A 20,618-nucleotide genomic window follows, 5' to 3' on the forward strand; every position below is an offset into this window, starting at 1 on the left:
AACCTGCCACGTGAGTGATGGTTTTAAATTGGCTTTCACAACGAGGGATGCAGTTTCCTAGAAACCTGGGGTTGACAGGGAAAGGCACCAGACAAAGCAGGAAGAGAAAGGGAAGAGCTCCTTCCTGTGCTCATGCTGGCACTGGCTGTGTCACTGGCTGTTTTGGGCAAAGAGGTGACCAGGGATGACATCCTTTGATCAGCTTCCCCTGGTTTCCAGGAGCTGTGCCAGAGAGCCCTGGGCCATCCCCCGCACTGGCGAGGGCTGGAGCAATGTTTGGCACTGGCGAGGGCTGGAGCAGTGTTTGGCACTGGCTGGAGGGAACGAGGGAGCAGTGCCACGCTGAGGGTGGCTCTCAGGGAGTTTTGGCCACAGCCAGAGGACACACAGGTGACACTGCCACGTTTCTTTCCTGGCACCACCTCAGTACAGGCTGATCCTTTACCATCTGCTCTTCACTTGCCCAGCACCTCCCAGTCATGCCCGTTCCTCAGGCTGGCACCAAGTGTGCTCTGAGCCAAGCCAGCCTGCGCAGCCCCAGCAGGGATGAGCTCCCGTCTTTGCTGTCCCAATGCTCCTCATCCCTTTGGGCCTTGCCTTGGGCTGCTGTTTGTCCTGGAGATGGGTTTCTGGTTAATGAAACCCATGGATTTCAGGGATAATGAATGCTCCTACTGAAAGCCTCAAGGAAAATGCATCCTGCCCTCCCAGGACTCATTTCCCCACCTAATGCGGTCATTCTAGTGACAGTGAAGCAATCTCTGCAGCTTCCTGTCACTCCATCGGGGTGGAGGGAGGAGGGAGGGATGGATCGAGTATGAGTCCTGGCATCCCCGGGACCCTGCTTTGCCAAGGAGTGCCCTTCCCAGCACCTCCCAGCCGCGCCAGCTCTGCAGGCACCGGGCTAGCATCCATCCTGGTGATCCACAGCAACACCCACGGCCAGCCTGAGCCATCGAGGCAGGAATCCTGCCAGCAGCACGGGGGAGCAGTGTGCCAGACACATCCACAGAGAGTTCCTGCCTTTCTGGAAGCTCTGGATGCACTGAACAGATGGTCCATGCTGTTGAGCTGTTGTGACAGCCGGGGTGAGCCCCGCCCCCCCCCCCCCCCCCCCGATGGAGCCCCGCAGGGTGCAGAGGCTCAGCCGAGACTGAGGGGCTGCACCGGACTGTTCTCACAGCACTTTGGGGTGGGCCGACTGCAGCGTCAGCAGTGCCTCACCTCTCCACACCGAGCCTCTGCCGTTCAAGTGCCCATTTGTGGGGGAATGTTTCTCCTTTGGAAGGTTTTATTTTTCAATTTAAAAGAAAAGAAGGTTCCCACGCTGTGTCAATCCCATGGAGGGGGAAGCAGGTCCTCTCCCAGGGATTACTGTCCCACGGTGAAAGGAGAGGATCTGTGTGCCTTTATATCTGGGAATAGGTAGATTTTTGCTCCTGTTGTGTCCTTGCTGCTCACTGAGTACTCACTGGGCTCCGGGCAGGCTGCGTGGCAGGGCTCTGGGTCTCTCCTGCCACGGGGACAGCTCACCAGGGTTGGGGCACCTCTGGCTCTTGGCAATTGCGTCAGGATCTGTTTGACTAGTGGCCAGAGCTCAGGAGCACCTGCAGATACCTGCCAGACCCCACACACTAGTCCCAGGGCAGGTAGCAAACCAGGTTGGAGCAGAGGGATGGGACAGATGAAGGGGATGGGGTTGGGACAATCCCCTGACAAGCTGCAGTGCTCTGGGGCTACCCTGCCAGTCTCTGGACCAGGGAATGAAATGTCTGGAAATGGAGGCTGTGGGCCCTGGGCACTGCAGCTCCCCACTCCTCAGAGTGGGGCTCTGGGCAGTGGGGTCTTTGTGGCAGAAGCAGGAGCACCAGCACCAGACCCAGCCATCACTGCTGTGTGTCACCGACAGCCCACAGCAAGGGCGGAGCTCTGACCAATACAAAAGCCACAGGTTTGCTCCTAGCAGAACCAGCAACTCATCCTCCAGGCAGGTTCCGTGTGCTGGTGGTTTATCTTTAACAGGAAAAGCCTGGAGCAAAGGCATAAAGTAAGAAATACTTAATTCCACAGTGTTGGTTTGCACTGTATGTTTCCCACTTAACAAATATTTTAGGCACTTGTGCTCCAAAAATGGGCTCTTTCTCCTGCAGGTTTGTGTGCCTGTGCTCCCCGACATGAGGCTGCCCCTGGTGCCCCTTCTCCAGCAGCTTCTGCCCAGTGGCACCACTGCAGCATGGGCTCTCCCCACTCCCCAGGCCAGTCCTGCCTGGGGGGGCCCCGGGAGAGCCCAGGGATGTGCACCCAGGGCTGGGAAAGGGGAACTGCCAAGCTCTTCCCTGCTCGCTGCCAGTCCCTGTGCAGGGCAGGGCTCTGTGCAGGGGGGCTGCCACGGCCAGCACTCAGCCCCACACCAGCCTGGCCCCAGCACCAGCTCCATCCCCACCCTCTCCAGGGCACTGGTGGGGCAAGAGCACCCGGACACGGCTGGCACTCAGAGATGTCCAGAACCCCTGCGGCCATCCAGGACTGGTAAAAGAGCAGACTGGCACACGCAGTGTCTTGGATAATGGGACATCATCCAGGGGCTGGCAGCAGGGTGCTCAATATTTATGTGTACAGATGTTTTTGGATGGAGCTTTAGCACCCCCTGTGCCTGGCCACCCCACAGGCTCTGCAGGCTGGGCTGAGCCCAGCATAAGGCAAGCTGCTGCTGGGCGGGACGACAAATCCCCTCTGCTCCTGTGCATGCACAGCTATAGGTTTTGCTAGGTTTGGGGAACCCTGTGATGGCCATCAAGAAGACCCCAGGGCTGTCCTCACCTTATGGCCTCCCTCACACACAGACATAGCCAGTAATGTATATATATTATATTATATTTTTATATATATTTTAAATATATATATATATATATATATGTATGTATGTATGTATGTATATATATATATATATATATATATATATATACACATGTTAACAAAGAAGTTGCAAAAAAAACAACAAAAAGGGAAAAACCCAACAGGAAGAACAGCCCTCCCCAAAGTAAAATGGAAGCAGGAATGTTACACGTGGAAGGGGAGGCTGAGGGGAGCCAGGAGTCCACACATCCCGAATTTGAATACTGGTGTCACCAGGAGCAGAGGAACCAGCAGCAGCACTCTGGCCCCCCTCCATGTCCTCAGCAGGGATGAGGGATGGGGCTGCTGCTCCCCAAATCATGGTGACAACTGGGTGGGCTCTGCTTTCAGTACCACAAGAGGACAATGTGGGTGACTGGGAAAGGCCCCCAGCCCCTGCTCGGGGTGTAGGGCTCCTCCAGGCCCCATCTGGCCGGGTATGAGACACGTGTGGGGGCCAGGGGGTCCCACAATTAGTGCAATTTCATCAGGTGCAAATGTCACATTAAGGGCTCATGGTCTCTGAGCTGAGGATGCTGAATGCTCCCTGAGCCCATCCCAGTAGTGCTGGCGCTGTCCTTGGCATTGCCAGGGCCACATCCACCTGCAGTGCCTGGCATCCCTCTGGGGTGGCACAGGGTGAGCAGCCCCATGGGACTGGCTCTGTGGAAGGGACTTCCATGAGACCTTCCCATGGAAAACATCCAACTTAAAAGGGTAATTTAGCCTCCCAAAGTGAAAAGGGGCCATGAGCCAGGCTGTGGGGATAGCAGGCGTGCCCCTGCTGCACCCTCTTGAGTTCCTCCGCTCCGGGGCTAGGAGAAACAAATGGAGCTGCTCCTCTGCTCAGGAGGAGTCAGAAGGAGGGGTGAATCCCCTATGCCTGCCCTGCCAGGCACCACGGGGAAGCAGCCTGGATTAGAGGGAAAGCCCTCTCAGCTTGGTAGGGCCCACAGAAGATCCTTCCCCAAGACGCTGCCCACCTCCCTTTTCCAAAAACCACAGTCCAGACAGACAGAGAGATGGCATGCTGGGGAACACTCTCCTCCTGGACAAAGCTGTGACCACCAGACTCACCAACATGCATCCCCTTGGCCAGGTCACTGGGAGGGGTCACCAGATGAATTCTGAACTGGCTCCAGATGAATTCAACCTGTCTCTGGCACAGCCCCATGGGATGAGCCCCAAGAGCCCTGTCCAAGCCAGCCACTCACTCCCAGAGCCTGGGTTTTAGAATCACAGGATTGGTTGAGTTGGAAGGGGCCCATCAGAATCATTAAGTTGGACTCCTGGCCCTGAACAGGACACCCCAACAATCCCACCCTGTGTTTGGAAGCATTGTTCAAACGCCCCTTGACCTCTGGCAGCCTCAGGACCATGACCATTCCCTGGGGAGCCTGTGCAGTGCCTGATCACCCCCTGTGAGAAAAACCTTTTCCTGACATCCAACCTAATCCTCCCCCGACTCAGCTCCAGTTGTTTCCTTCAGTCCTGTCACTGGTCACAAGAATGAAGAGATGGGTACCTGCCCTTCCACTCCCCCTTGGGAGGAGCTGAAGATGACAAAGAGGCTTCCCCTCTCTTCTTCTCCAGCTGAGCAAACCAAGTGACCTCAGCCACTCCTCACAAGACCCGTCCAGACCCTTCTCCATCCTCACAGCCCTTCTTTGTTCACTCTCTAATAGCTTCATGCCTTTTTTATATTGTGGTGTGCAAAACTGCCCTCAGGGCTCAAGGTGAGGCTGCCTCAGCCCAGAGCAGAGCATGACAATCCCCTCCCTGGTACAGCTGGCCTGATGCCCCCAGAAAAGGGATTTCCCTCCTGCCTGACTGAGATCCAAATGTCCATGGACCAGATACCCCAGGGCCCTTCCACAGCTGCTCCACACACTCTTTCCCCAGCTCATACACCCCATCCCAGGTGTAGAATCTACCACCTTCCCTTGTTAAACTTCACATGTTGGTGATTCCCCATCTGTCTAATTTGTCTGGGTCTCTCTGCAGGGTGTCTCTGCCCTTGAGAGAGTTGACAGCTCCTCCCAGCTTAGTGCTGCCAGCAAATTGACTTAGTATCCCTTCCAATCCTGCATCCAGGTTGTTAATGAAGATGTCGTAGAGCACAAGGCCAAGGATGGAGCCCTTCAGAAACCCAAAAGTGACTAGTGCCAGCATGATGTCACCCTTTGTGCCTGACCCATGAGCCAGTTACTCACCCCATGATGTGTTTATCCAGCTGTGAGCTGGACATTTTGCCCAGAAGGATCCCGTGAGAGACTGCTAAAGCCTGCTAAAGTCCAAAAAGATTCCATCTCATGGCTACCCTGAATCAATCAGGTGGGTTTCCCTGTTGTAGAAGAAAATATAAGCAGGGGTAGTTCCCTATCAGCAAGCTCCACAGGGAGAGGCTGGCAGAGCTGGGTGGTCCCAGCTCAGTGGTCCCCACTTCCACTGAGGTACCACATCTAGAGAAGGAAAAGGGGTTTCAAATATCACAGAGCAAAGCCCAAGCACCAGCTGCCTCGGGCCACCATAATGCCTGAAATTCTTGCCCTCACAATGTCAAAGCCACTCACACGCCCACTGGCCCCAAATTGTGCCACAGACCCCCATGGTGGCAACCACAGGACTGGCAGGGCAATTGGCAAGGGATTGTGTGCCAGCCCAGCTCATCTTGGCCTCTTAAATATATCTGGAGACTGGAGCTTGCCCAGGGGACTTGATGCTTGTGGTTACTGGGAGTACTGGAGACAGCCAAATGAGCTCCCAGTAACCAGGGTCTCTGAGCCTCTGGGACAGACTCAGTCCTCTGCCATAGAATAAAAAGGATGGCTGCACACTCACACCACCACAGAATCATGGAATAGTTTGGGCTGGAAGGGATCTTTAAACTACACCCAGTCCAATCCCCTGGCATGGTGGAGAACAAACCAGAAGTCAAGATTCAGTGTCATTAATTGAGATTTTGGGTCACAGAGCATAGAGGTAGTCTTTGAGCAGAACTCTACTGTGGGCTTAGAGTAGGAAGATGAGTTTTTGCTGCTGGGATGCCAGACAGGACACAAATGGAGACCTATGTGGAGCAGGGCACTGCTGGCCAGATCCTGCATTGGGAAGGACCAGCTGCCAAACCTCTGTGCCAGGGGCCAAAACTTTTCAAGGATGCAGGCCTCCCTGGTTACTGGGATGCTCTCAAAGGAGGAGATGGTGGGCTGGGGGTCCATGGCTCTCCACTGCAGGACCCTGAAAATTATCAGGAGCATTCCATCTGTAGCATGGATGGCCACTGGGAACCCCCTCAATGCCATTTTCACTCCCACAGAGCACCACCCTCCCTCCACAGCACCACCACCCACCACACAACCACTGCCAGTGCCCACCGAGCCCAAGGGCTCCAAGCTTTATCCATCCCACCAGGGAAGCTACCGAGCCTCAGCCACACGGAAAGTCCTCCCTGGAAAGTGCTGCTCAGTGCTCTGGGTCCCTACACCAGCTGTCAGCTGGCTCCAAAGCCCATCCCTCCTGTCCCAACCTGCGCCTCGTGGTACGCGCAAGCCATTCCCTGACCACCATGGCACCTCAGGTCACCCTGAAACCTGCCCTGGCCTTTCCAGCCCCCCAAGGGAAGACAGAACCATTCAGGTGACAATCTTCTTGGGGAGAGATGGGAGCAACTGCCAAAGAGCTGCTCCAGCCACTCTTGCACACCCTGGAGCTCACCAACAGCAGTTCATTTCCAGCTGTGGTTCGAGGTTCTTCCACTTTTTCCATTAAAGTAAGATGGAGCTGGGTGTGGATGGTGCTCGACTGCTCGGGTGCCACAGTGGCTCTCTGGCATGGCTGCCAGTGGGCAGCTCTGGCCACCTGCACCCATTGGCATGGCCAGGCCTGGGCAGCCTAGTGACAAGCTTTCATTCCTGACACGTATGGGGACTCCTGGGGCCGGCAGTTACACTCCTGCTGCTCAGGGTAATCGATGAAATCTGGGGCAGGCAGCCCCGAGAGGATCATCAGGGATTTGTTCCAGATGGTGAAGGTGGGACACACTGGCAGGATGAAGGAGACTTCGAAGGTGTGGAGGTGGAGAGAGTTGGCCGGGTCGTAGAAGGAGAGCGCGTTGTTGTCGTAGTCCAGGAGGACACCGAGGCGCTTCATCTGCGGGTGCACCTCCACCAGCATCTCCTTGTTGTTGTGCCGCACCACGAAGTTGTTGTTGCAGCGGGAGAAGACCCAAGAAGAGGAGTTCTTCCCAATCCACTCATTTTTGGGGGCTGACTTGTAAGCCACGCCAATGGCATACCTGCAGGAGAGGAGAAGCTGTGCTCAGCATCCTCCAGCCTCGGCTCAGCACCAAGCCCAGCCCTTATGGCTACAGCACTCTGTGCTTTCAGAGCCCATCTGTTGTAAAAGGGCACAGGGTGGGCATCTCTGGCAGAGGCCGGACTGGGAAAGCATGCCCCCTCACGCAGGTGGTGCCTTACCAGGTGGAGGATCCCACCACCACCTCCCAGTAGTGGCAGCCACTGTCAATGAAGACATTGCCGGCCGCGCCGTAGCAGCCTGTCCCGCTGAACCGCTCTGGTGTGTGGCTCTTCTTCAAGGAGCTCTCGTCCTTTTCCATCTGCAGCCCGTCATTGGAGATCTTCAGCTTCTTGTGAGCCATCTTGGGGTCCAGCTTGAATGGCTGACCTGTGGAGAGGAGACACAAGGATTAGGATTTGTGTTATCATCATGGTGCAGGAAAGGGGCTTCTTCAAATCCTGTGTTCTCAGCTTTGCATATTTAATGGTGGTTTGCTTGGGTGTTTTTCCCAAAACCAGAACAGATCTGGGTGATGTCCCAGAGCTTCAACCAGACTCCTTTTTTGCTCATGATTTCCCTCTAAAAGTCCTCAGTCTATCCCTGGATTTGCAAACAAAACCCCAAGATATCACAAAGAAGCAAATTGAGTTCAGGTGGGTTTTGCTGCTGTGGTTTCATGCGAGATGCAGTAAAGTGCACACAGGTACTGAAGAGCATTTCCATAGGGGTTCACCCGCTTCAGGACAAAGCAAATGACAGCTGCAGAGAACACCCCAAGTTCTACCAATACCTTCAGACTCATGTTTTGGTACCCAGCTCGGGGCATGATTAGCTGCATCCTCCTTCATGCTCTCATTTTTGGCTGCAGACACAGAGTCCCAGCAATAAGAAACAACCACACCACAATGTCAGTGGGGTCCTGAGCCTGGGCTGGGAACCCCCAGAACAGCCAGAAAACCCTGGAAAGCCAGGAAAAACACAAGGAGAACACCAGGACGCCTGGGAATGTCTGCAAAGAGCTGCAACATCAGTGACCATTGCAGCTGCAGAGCAGAGCTCATCTGTGCTGTGCTCTGTAACCTGATGGTAGCTCGTGCTGGTTTTCCTTGGAGCCCAATTTGCTGAATAGTTGAGTTGAGAAGCCTGAAAGTAAAACTGCAAATTGGGAGTGACCTGCCCCCTCCTTCTTCTGGCTGCTCTGATCTTTCTGCTGTATCTTTTCCTGGCAGTAATGCAAAGAGACAAGCTCTGAGGAAGTGAGGTATAAAAATACTTGGCTCCATCAGGACAGACACTCACAGCTCTGTTTCTGAAGGCAACCCCTTGCTAATGTCCGTGTGAAGAAGTGGAGCCCAGCCCTTATCACTGGTTTGTGCTGGCATGTCCTGGAGCAAGTGCTTGAGCTGCATGCACAGGCAGTGAGTGTGATGGGCAGGCTCTGAGGGGTTGGAGGTATTTCAGACAACACAGCCAGGCACCTGCTACCCTTCCCAAAATATCACTCTGGCACTGGGAAAAAATATAGATTTCACAGAGGTCAAAACAGTCCCAACCTCAACCCCCCCAGCATGGGAGCTGCCAAAGGAAGGGGGCTTCTGACTGTAGGCTTCACTCCCTGCTACCCCACCACCAGCAGCCTCTGTGCCTCCCAGTCACTGTTCTCCAGCCCTCCAGCCCAGCCCTGCAGAGAGCCGAGGCTTGCAATGATTTCTCTCATCACTGATTATTCCTCTCATCATTAACATTTCCTCTCATCATTAACGTGTAGCTCCTGGGCTGGTCGCTCAGATTACCTTTATCCCACAAATTCAGCTTGCTGGGATATTCCTGATAGCCTTTTGCTGGTCATCCCTGCATGAGGCTCGAAAGCTGTGGGGAAGCAGCAGCCTTCAGGGCTGGACACAGCTGGCTGCACCCCTAGAGCATTTATTAGATGGATTAGCCCTCCCTTCCCAGCAGAGCCAGAGTGAGCAGAGCAGAGGAAATCCTGTCTGGCACTGGGTGTGAGGGAGCAAAGAGGAGGCAGCCAGGAACATGGGCAAGGTCAGTGGAATGCAGGGATGAAGCCAGGCAGAGGGAGGTGTGTGCTGGAGCTCCATCCCCACCCTGCAGGACCCCGGACACCCACCCTGCTCCCCTGGACCTCACGGGGCTCCTGCACCCATCACAGTGAGCAGCAGCTTGGGATGCTCCTGTCACCCACCCAGAGGGACAGTGAGGACAGGCTGCCTGCTGCTTTACATAACAGCTATGGAAACAATTGGAATGAGATCCCCAGGAGCAGGAGACGACATCCAACACTCAGCCAAATCCAGGAGCAGCAGCCCAGCCCAGCGGGGGTCAGTGCATGGGTGCCACTGGTGACCTGCAGGACAGCAGCTGCTCTGTGCCCCACTCCTCTGGCTGCAGGGCCACAGGGATGGGGCAGGGCAGAGAGGGCGGACTGCTGGCAATTATGTTTGGCTGAAAATGTGTGGAAAGAAGGGATGGATATGAACTCTGCATCTAAGGATGCTGCAGGCACTCATCACGTTCTGCCCAGAGAGCAAAGAGAGCCGCAGGGACACAGGAACACAAAGGCAGCCCTTCCTGCATTCTGTCCCTCCTCTCTGCCTGCAGTGGCAGTGTCCCTACGTCCACCAGCCATCCAAGATGCCACATGTGGGGCACAAGACACCCACAGAGCGCAGCTGCCAGGTGAAGAAATCACCTTCAGCAAAGACAAAAGCAAAGATGCAGCACTGTACTACTGAGTCATCAAGTCATAGGAAAGCCATAAATCCATCTAAATTTTCAGATTCCCTGCTGGGAAGTTTTTGCAGGGATCATCCTGCCCTTAAAAACACCTGTACTAACATGATTCAGTCAGTAATACTGACCTTGCAGCCCACTGCTCAGGCATCAAACCCACTCCTGACATCTCACATGAGATGTGGATAGAGCCATCCTGTAGCACACTAAGGTCTTGCCAAGATATGCAGAAATCAGGAAAAGCCAGAATTGCAAGGGAAAATAAGGCCAGGGTGCAGTGGCCAAGGCAAAGGCTGTAAAACCCATTTCCCTGCACTTTATTTATGGCCAGAGCTGGGCCTGTCCCTGCATTCCAGCACTTTCAGCTACTTTTGGACACTTGCTCCTAAATAAGTCCTGCTCGGGCCCAGCTTCAGCAGAAGATAGTCTCTCTGTCACTAAACCAAACCTGTCCTCCCAAGCTGCTCTGTTCAGGAATGCAGATTTAGTGCCAGCACTGACAGCGCTGATGCTGCGGAAATCGATGTGTCCTGACACTGACCTTCTGGCCATGGAGAGATCTCTCCAGACATCCCTTCAGGAACAGAACAGGCTGTGAAATATGTTAATGGGCTGTTTCTGTGTTGAGCTGCTGACACTTCCACCAAGGTTACAGCAGTGGGAAAGCGTGGGTGTGATATCCTCTGGATATTGCTCGCTGCAAAAGGAGAAGCCCTGGTCCCAAATACCAGCAGGAGGAAAAGCCAGAGGGGGCATGCTGGGGCTGCAGCACAGGGTAGCAGCACCATTGGACACCCAAAGGAGGCCTTGATCCCTAAGACTGGCCACAGAAGGAAATAAATCAATATATATTGTATCCATACATATGGCTAAATTAAACTTTCAGGAATTCAGAAGTTTCCACAAACACAGATGGCAAAGGGACACCTAACTGGTGACAGAGAGGGATGTGCCCATCAATGCCACATGCCTCTCCTGCCCAACACCTGAGTGGGAAGGGAGGTCCTTGTGGAAGGGGCTTTAGCAAAGCCATAATCACACATAACCTGTGCAGTGGCTCAGGTGGGGCTGCTCCAGGTTTTAAACATGCAAGAAGCTGCTGCAGACACATCCTTGCAGCAGGGGGGGCACAACACCTGATCGAACGCAGTCCACCCCCAGGCAGGAGCCCTCAGAGCTGTGCCAGCAGCTCTGGTGACTGGCACTGGGCTAGAATCACAGAGAGCAGAGCAGACCCTGTCCTAGGGAGCTGCCACCACCCGCCCTTGCTCCCAGCTTCCCAAGCCACCCATTCCTCACTCCCAGAGCAAGCGCCATTCAAAGCCAGGGAAGCACTGAGAAACAGCAGCTGCAGGAGGGATAAATTTTTAATGAACAGGCAGATCGGGTTGGAGCTTGCTCTTCAGCATCTCCCTTAGCCCCACTGCCACAATGTTGTTTTATTCAGTTTAATGTTGCGCAAAGAAAAGGAGGAGGTAGAGGTGATAAATCATCATGAAAGCCTTGCTCAGGCAGAAGCAACTGTTGGGAGAGGGACAGATGGGAGGGCTGTGCTCACCAGGACCACAGAGACAGGCAAGCACTGGGAAGGCATGAGCACAGGGCAGGCAGCCTGGACAGAAAACATTTTCCTCCCCCAACATCTATCACTGTCTCTCCCGTGTCACCCTTCAGGCCATGGGTGCCACTGCTTCTGCTGTCTTTGCTGTCTTTCAATGGAAAAAGGCTTCCTACCACAAACCCGGGAGCTCTGTCTGTGCCAGGACAGACAGGTCTAGCTCCACTGCTGTCAGAGCTCAGCTCTCCCTAAACACATTTAACCTTCCTTGGCATCCCCAGGGCACTGGAAATAAAAATCTGCTCTGTGTGTGGCTGCAAAGCCCCATCCACCACCATGGAGACACTTTTCAATCTTATGGCTTTCCAAACCACAACCCTCTGCAAGCTAAAGCCACACACAAGAACACAGTTGCTCTGTGACTCCTTGCATCAGCCACAAAAAGCACAGGGATGTAAAGCCACCAGAGGAACGGACCATTATGACCTAAGACCCTAGGGATGGGTGCTGACCAGAGCAGAGGGCTGATGGGAGTCCCTGGCACCACATGGGGTATCAGGAGACCATCCCTGAGGTAGGGAAGGAACAGAGGCACCAAGGGAGATGGGCACTCCAGTGATTTAACAGCACAGTGTTTCCACCCCACTGCCAGCCACTGCCTGCTCACTGGGAGCACCCAGCCATACCCCAGGCTCCCCGGTGCCCTGGAAACTCTCCTCCCCCATTTGGCATGGCCAGCTGAGTGCCTGGGCACCTACTGTTGGTCTTGAGGCGGGCAGGCTCACTGTTCCTGCTGCCTGCCTGGTTGATGGCCTTCACCAGGAAGATGTAGCGGGTGCCACTCTGCAGCCCATGCACTGTGTAGTGGTTCTGCTTGATGTTGGGGACGATCATCCAGCTGTCCATGGAGTTGTAGAGACCTGCAGTGCAGGAGAGGGGCAGAGATTTATTCCCAGGGAAGGACAGAATACAAAGCCTTTGTGCTGCAAATGCAGAGCTCATGACCATATGTCCCTCGGAAAGATTTACCACCTGCCTGGGAGTTCAGAGTGGCAGGGAAATTTCCAGAGATGATAAATCCCAGCAATACAGAATCTCTTCCATTATCACACAAAGGCAATGTTGGTAAGGCAGGACCAGGGCTGCAGTGCTGGCATGTTGGGATGCTGCCATAGGAAGTGATGGGGAAAAGGTGCAGAGAACAGCAAATGCAGCCAGCAGCACCTTCCAGCCAGGACAGCTGGAAGAGGAAGCTATTGGTGCTCGGGAGGGGGTGACGGCCACCATCCTCCCACCACCACCCCACCATCACTCTGTCCCATGTCTCTGCTCCCACAGTACAGCCTCCCTCCTGCTCAAGGGCCCCAGTATGCAATTCCAGTAGCAAAAAGGGATGCATTTGCACCCAAATCGATGTGTTTGCAACTGAATCTGCTCCTGCCCAGTCCACAGTGCTCTAGTGTGGGAAGTAATAATCCATGGCTAAGGGAGGCTGATGCTTGCCTCCCTGAATAGACTGGTCTGCAGAGCGGTTCAAAAAAAATGAGTTCCCAGTGAAGGGATCCAGACACTTGGAAGCTATTCAGCAGGCTGAACTCTTTCTGGAAATGGGAAGGAATGAAGAATCCAAGATTATGGAGGCGCCAAACTGACTGCTGCAGTGATTTGCAGTGTCAGAGCTACAGGGCCTGGCATGTGTGGAAATGTAGTGCTGTACCTCAGGTGGGGTGACACAGCACTCCAGGAAAGGGATAAGCCTTACTTAGTGCCACAGGCTGCTCCTGCCATCGGCATGACTGGGATGAGGATCACCTGCAGCTGGCACGAGCACCTGATTGGTTGAACTGGGGGACAAAGATGCTCTGGGGCTCAGGGGAAACCAGGACAGCTATCACAGCCCAGGGGTAGGGCTTTGAGGCAAAAGGAATAAGGAAGTGTGGAAGAAGTAGCTGAAGGCTTCCTAGAGCTGGTGAGAGGTGAAGAGTGCATTGTGAAATTGGGGTGACTGGAGAGGGGGTTTCAACATGTGCAGGGCTGGGAGGCAGGAGCTGGGAATGCTCCACACCTTTTTTGCAATGGCTTCCAATTCATTTATCTTCAATGGCTGGCTCAGCCACAGGACAAGGGCAGGTTGCAGTCCCTGTCATCCTGAATTTGGTTTGGGATACACATGGGAATGGCCGAGGGGCACAGAGGAGTGTGATGTCAAGTAGAAAATAAAACAGATGTGATCCTGATTGCAGCCTGCATGCGGAGCTGCTCCCATTGGAGCGCACAGCTTCCAGCCCGGCCCGCTTGGAGTCACCTTCCGGCACGAAGGACCAGCTGAGGATGCTCCATCAGGAAGAACAAGGTGGCTAAGAGATGACAACGAGAAGGACTTGACCTTCCAAGTAGGTTTCTTTTGTAAAACAACCTCAAAGAGCTTGGCCTCGAAGACTAAGCTCCGCGCCCCTACCCTGGCCAAAGCTTTAAAAAATTCCTTTTATTGTAGCATTCGTCATCCGCAAAAATGTCTGGGTCTTGCCAAACTCTTGGCTTTGATAGAAGCATGAAGGGGATGGGTTCCACAGGCCAACTCTGCACACCTTGGAAAGGTATTTCCTCTCCTGGTCAGGCTCCCAAGCCCTGCTCAGTGTTCCAGTGTCTCTTCACATGAGTTCAGCCAGGGCTCACACGGTCCCATGACCCAAACTGTGCTATTGCAAGGGACAGTAAGTTATTAATTTTCTTCTCAGGGATTTAAGTGATGTTTTCTTCACTCGTCCTACAAAGAGCAACCTGGAGGTTGCTGGCTGGCCAAGGAGGACACTTCTGACATGTGACCTTCAGGGCTCTCCTCCAGCACTGCCCTCATTGTTCCTCACCCTCGGTCTCCACAGCTCCTCCTTTCCCAACGCCTGTGTCAGACCCCAGAGGTGGGCAGGTGACTCATTCCCAAGTCCCTCGGTGTATGGGACTCCACATGTGTCCAAGTGGGAAAATGTGAGAGTAGGTCCTTCCCTGGCCTTGTCCCAGGGCAAGGACACAAGCTGAAGCAGGAGAAAGCCTGAGTGGAAAATGGCAAAATCCTCCCAGCTGTGGGTAAGGAAGCACTGCATGCTCCATCCCTGAACACTCCTTCTTCCTCAAGGAGCAAGCCCTGAGCAACCTGTGAGCCCAAACTGCACAGAGCTAGCACAGGGACCTTCAGACATCCCTCTGTACCAAAACCATGTGGTGACACCAGCGAGTCCCCATCCTGTCCACAGCTGGAAGTGCAGGGGACATGGAGCTGGTGGCCATCCAAGAGCAGAGCCAGAGAGGTGGCTGAGCTCTCCAGGCTTCCAGAGGACAAAGTGCTGGAGACAATGTGCTCTAGCTGGAAAGGAGAACCAAGCAGGGCAGGTCTGGCTGCGTCAGCACCGGCACTCAACAGCCACCATGGAAAGGAAATGCATCATCTGGTTTTCCAAAACAAGGACAAAGGCTGGGCCAGGGCTGGGCAGGTGAGATCCAGCTTGGAAAGTCACAGGGAACTTTCTCTGTCAGCTTCCTGCACATTTCAGAGTGCACTGAACAGCCTTCCGGAGGCATGACACCGTGCTGCCCCTGCCAATGTCCTTCCAGCCAGCGGGACAGACTGACGGCAGCCCAAATACCCGCTCTGAGGCACGTTGTCAGCACTTCTCACAATGGCAAGTGCTGCTAGGAAAACCAGGAATAAAACCTTCTCACAAGCCACAGATCATCAGTGCTTCTGTCCTCAGTCCTCAGATCAAATCCCATCCTGTGAGACAAATCTGTGGTGCTGTGAAAAAACAACAAGGTATGGCAATAATTTTCATGAAAAAATACCTGGAAATATGCCTCAGAGCTGTTCCAGAGGGTTTATAGACCACCTTAGTTATCAGCCATGGAGCAGCCAGCGTTGCCCTGCGTATGATCCCAGGTATCCAGGGATCTGGGAGCTGAGAGATGGATGGGAGCCTTCAAATGTTCCTGATGCTTCACCAAGTTGGGGCTGATGACACCAAGTGCAGACCAGAGCACCTCAGGGATGGCCCTCCCAGCATGGGAAAGTGTCCATTGCTCTGATCCACTAGCCTTTGGTAGATCCTTTGCTGCTGTTTCCTCCACAAATACCCAGCCTTTAAAACCACCAATGAACATGAGAATCTTTTCCTTACAAAATCCCAGAATGCTTTGGGTTGGAAGGGACCTAAAAGCTCATCCAGTGATACCCCCTGCCATGGGCAAGGACACCCTCAACTATCCCAAGTTGCTCCAACCTGGCCTCGGACCAGCTCCAGGGATGGAGCAGCTGGAGATTGTCTGGGCAACATGGGACTCCTTGCTGAAGGGGATTGTGGTGACTTACTGATGAAGTTGGCCTGGCCAGTGAAGATGGTGTACTGGAGCTCATAGGAGCTGACGCTGAACTCGTCCTCTGACATCCAGTGCACGGTGATGGTGTCGTGGGAGGCTGTGCAGAGCTCCTCACGGACTGACGGGGGGTTTGGTGCTGTGGGATGGCACAGACCACAGACTTTGGTCAGTTTGGGCTTTCCTTCCTTAAAAACCCAGGCCTTTTCTACTCATGTTAGGACTCAGATGGGCAGGAGTAGTCTCTCAATACCAAAACTTCTCTCATTTAATCTGTCATTGTGTTTCCCACTGAACTAAACCGTTTAGTTTAACAAGGCACCCAGAGGTCAGAGCACAGGGTTTTCACTGCTGCTCCATCAGGTCTGACACGCCCACCCTGAAACAGGTTGAGAACCCACTTCCAAATCCACTTATTTTCCTGCCCTGGTTGTGGAGTAAGTATTTCATCCCATAATTGATCTGGACATGCTTGTGCTAATCTTTCACTGAAAGCCGATCTGCTTCATGATAATAAAATCGGATTCAGGTGAGCGAAGATGTCCTTGCCTCCCTGGAGCTCTCATCCCTCAGTGCTCCAGCACAGGCTGATCCAGAAGCCATTGCTGCTCCCAGACCACCAAGGGTGGTCAGCAATCAGTCTGTGCTGGGGCATCAGAGCAGCCCTGAGGGGCCCACTGAGGTCCTGCCCAGAGGGGTTCATAACTTAGAAGCAAGTGACTCAGAAAAGGGGCAGGAAAAGGGAAATCTTAAAGCACAGAGTGCCTTAGAAGTATAATAATTAGTTAATTCATCATTACTCCCCCGTAATCCTAATAGACCCTCATATAATACTTGTCCCTCTTGCATCCTCATGGACATCAGCCTCCCCCACCAGCTCATGGAGACCATAATTTTTAAGTTTTCTGGTCTTTTCCATGGGTCCTCCAGGAACAGCAGGGTGAAACAGGAGGATGGGGACATGTCACTGTCCTGGGGACAGCACAGGCCCTGCTCTGCCACAGATGACCTGGTGCTTGTTACTGGTTGAGTCCTAAAATAGGTCTGCCAGCTCTTGGTGGAGTACAGGGCAGGGGACTGAGGGGAAGATACAGAGTGGAGCACACCTGAGCACTCACCTGTAAGATAATCCAGCCCCTCCAGCAACTTCTTCTCTCTGGAAAAATCTAAAGCAAAGTTTTCAAAGGCATCATTAAAATTGATATCTGGTATCAGGACTTGAGAGGATGCAGTTGCCATGGCGACCCTGGAAGGAAAGAAAGGACCATCAGCATGCAACGGGGTGCACGAGGGAGGCACAGGGATGGGGACAGCCTCACTGTGCCTCACCTGCTATCAGGAAAACAGCTTGCACTTACAGACCACTGCCCCCACCCAGGAGGGTGGCCTAGCCTGGGGACAGGTTCCCTGAGAGTGGGGGGGCCTCCACCCCTGGGATTTACAGCTTTGACTGGCCCCTGAACTCCCTTTGGACTGGCATTTCCACCACTTTCCTACCCCAGGGAAGGGGGCTTGCTTCCAGAGAATTGCTAGGTCCTGCCATGCAGCCCCTGTCCTGTGAGGGATGGGAATGTGACCCCGGGGTTTTTTTGAAGACAGCACAGTGGGAGGCTGCAGGGATGGCTGGGGATCTCCAGGGAAGAGATTGGAGGGGATTTGGCTCATCTCTGGGCAGGGACCTACAACGGGGGCCAGTTGCAGCAGCAGTACCCCGAGCTCAGCTCACCTCTCGGCCACGTTCCTGGCCGTCTGCAGGAACCGAGCGTGGTCGTTCTCCTTCAGGATGTGCTCGGCCTGATTGATGAGGACTGTGGAGCGCTCCAGGCACTGCCGGCAGTTGGCAACCTGCTGGGCCAGCTTCCTCAGCTTCATCACCTGCCAGAGAGCAGAAACAGCAGGGCTCAGGAGCTTGAGAGGCACAGAAGGAATCCTGAGCCAGCAGCGGATCATGGTGAGCAAGAAGCACTGAAAGGGCACAAGAGTGTCCCAATGGCTCTGGGGAGGGAGCACAGCAAAACACTTTCCATGTTAAATTTTGCTGGGGGTGGGAAAGCCCCAGGGCACAGCCTGTGCTTGCTCTGAGGGTCCCATACGTGACGGACCCTGGAGAACAACACATCCTCTCTCCACTCCTCCCATGCAAATACAATGTCCCCCCATGGCAGCCCGAGGAGAACAGGCTGCCATGAGACTCCTACCAGTCACTCAGCACAGGGCAAGGGAACCTCAGAAACAGGGGAAATGTTTACAGAGCTGATGGAAGATATCATGTTCAGAAGTGCTGAACTCAGCTGCTGGGTGACCGAGGTATGAGGGAATCTGCATGTTCTCCCCCTCTCTTCTCCCAGACTCCATACATCCGTTGGGCCATTTGTCAGGCAAAGCAGGGCAGAACAAATGGAAAACCAAATGGCAATCCACCAGGAAAGCAGAATTCCTTGCTTCTCAGCTGCAGCACTTCAAATCAGCCACAGCCTCTAGACATTACTCCTTTCTTCACTGCTTCTGTGGAGGGTTTGGGTACTAATCTGTGCCCTTCGACTCTACCCAGCTGCCAACTGTAGGAAAACAACGTTTTGGAGCTTCCAGGTCTTTCTAAGCATGGCTGGAACTGGACAGCAGAGCCTGGAAGAGTCAAGAAAGAGGGTGGGAAGAGCAAGCAGACAGGCAGATGGACTGGCAGACGGCACCGTTGCACAAAATATGTTCCCTGGAGTGCTTGGGGTAGAAGCAGGATTTCAAAGCTCCACTGCTGCCAGCGTGTCCTGGAGCTGCACTGGTGGCTCTTGTGCCTACACACATGGTGGAACCTGCTCCCAACTGCCTGACAGCATCTGGATTTGGGGCTTGGCCATGGGTACCGTGGTGGGACCCCAGTGCATACTCAAGCCCAGTGAGAACAGCAGTGGGGTCATGCAGGCTCCCTTGGGCAGCCTCAGAGCTACAGCCCTCCAGCCCTCTTGCTGCTGCATGTGGAGAGCCCAGAAGGAGAGGCTGATGTCTCAAACACCAACAGCTGGACAGCTGCAGAGCCATCTGAGGGTTGTTGGGGCTGGAGAAGGGGCCCCAGGGAGGTAGGGCAGCACTGTCCTGGGACAAACATCCTTGCTGTGGCTTCTGGAGATAAGCACAACACAGCACAGCAGAGGAGCAAGATGAAGCAGTGGCATGGACTATAGGGGAAGCTAGACCACAAAAGACCCCTGAAGCCTCTGACCCTTTTTCAGAAACATCTGGAAGAATGGACTGTGCATGAGAACTGATTTGCAGAGAAGGTGAGAACTCCCAGGAAAGGCAAAGATTACCTATAAAAAGGTACCCCCTGTAAGCACAGGTTGTGCCCTCAGGACCAAGACCCATTTGTCATTCCTTTCAACCATGAGCATCTATAAATCTTGGGTCCCTTCCCCTTTGGGGTGGGATGCTACACATAGAAACCACTGGGAAACACCTGGAGCCACTGGAGGAAAAGTCCAAACACTCCCACAAAGATGAGGGTGAGAAGCAGCTCCCCCTCAGCTGTGCTGCAATGCAGAGCATGCAGCCTCTGCTCTCTCTTCAACCCTGGACTATGGTCCTTCAATATTAATTCCGCATTATTCTATTCAAACCACAGTGGTGAAGAGCCCTGAGGAAGCTGTCTGGAGTGATCGAAGCCTCTGCACCAACTTGTCACGCTAACCAACACACTGCTCGTCCTCCAGCCAGCACATGCTCTGTCCTTGGCAGAGGAGCCCTGGGGCAGCAGCAGTCACGGACACCTGGATATGGGGTGGCATGGAGGGCAGCACCAGGGGACACCTGGAGTTTGGACAAGGAAATGCATGGATGCTGCTCAAAGCAAACCCTTCATGGCAATGCAACGTGTGCTGCTGCAGCCCCTCTGCCCGAGGCTGGCACATCGCAGCGCCACTGGCTGCAGGAGTGCTGCTCCTAGACAGGAGGGGCAGACCCTGCAGCGGCCACCCCTGGGCACAGGAGGGGACCTGTGACCAGGGACACATGAGCTGGGACCCCTCACCTTTGTCTCCTTGATCTTGACGGCGATGACCTGCTTGCGCTGGCGGATGATCTCCATCAGTTCATCACACTCCTCCATCAGCTTGGCCTCGTGCATGGCTGTGTTCACCTGGCCAGGAACAGCAGCACACAGGTGTTGGGAGGGACACACAGGTGTTGGGAGGGACACAACACACAGGTGTTGGTGTTGGGAGGGACACACAGCACGCTCTCATGGCTGTGCTCACTCTGCACACATAGAGTGCAGTGGGGGGCACAAGTAGAGATTCCAGTCCTCTGCCTCCAGAGAAGACCAGTATCCATGGGAGGATGGACAGGACAGGACAAGGGGGAATGCACTTCATGGAAGAGGAATCGAGCTCTAGCACTGCATTAAAGCACACTACAGGACAGAAATCAGTTTTCCTCATTTTATACTCCCAAATCCCTCTTAAACAAGGCAGCCTAGAGTGAACCACATTTTTGCTACAGGATCTTTTTTTAAACCTGGCCAGCAGATTATGCAACACTGGAGTGGGAGACAGCTGATGGTCTGCAAAGAGAGCTCCACTGAGGAAAAACAGTGAAAAATCTTTCCAATCTACTACATGTGGAGGGGAGTGGGGAACAGCCCCAGGATTTGGAGCCTGCAGCGAACTGCTGTGCTGCTGTGGCAGAGCTGCTGTGCTGCTGTGGCAGAGCTGCTGTGGCACTGCTGCCGTGCTGTTGTGACAGAGCTGGCAGAACTCTG

General features: G+C 54.0%; 1 protein-coding gene across 2 annotated transcripts in view; it reads right to left on the reverse strand.

The window, feature by feature from the left end:
• Positions 1 to 5,210: 5,210 nt before the first annotated feature.
• MID2 (midline 2) overlaps positions 5,211 to 20,618 on the reverse strand; it is a 59,527-nt gene continuing 44,119 nt past the window's right edge. For both annotated transcript variants that reach the window (XM_009090249.4, XM_050974393.1), the window contains exons 4-10: positions 19,890 to 19,997; positions 17,595 to 17,743; positions 16,987 to 17,114; positions 15,864 to 16,007; positions 12,262 to 12,423; positions 7,374 to 7,581; positions 5,211 to 7,192 (exon numbers count right to left, since the gene is read on the reverse strand). In XM_009090249.4, the coding sequence (XP_009088497.2) occupies positions 6,790 to 7,192; positions 7,374 to 7,581; positions 12,262 to 12,423; positions 15,864 to 16,007; positions 16,987 to 17,114; positions 17,595 to 17,743; positions 19,890 to 19,997 (1,302 nt within the window). In that variant the 3' untranslated portion in view covers positions 5,211 to 6,789. The remainder of the gene's footprint in view (positions 7,193 to 7,373; positions 7,582 to 12,261; positions 12,424 to 15,863; positions 16,008 to 16,986; positions 17,115 to 17,594; positions 17,744 to 19,889; positions 19,998 to 20,618) is intronic.

Source organism: Serinus canaria, chromosome 4A, assembly GCF_022539315.1.
Source record: "Serinus canaria isolate serCan28SL12 chromosome 4A, serCan2020, whole genome shotgun sequence".
Taxonomy (NCBI): domain Eukaryota; kingdom Metazoa; phylum Chordata; class Aves; order Passeriformes; family Fringillidae; genus Serinus; species Serinus canaria.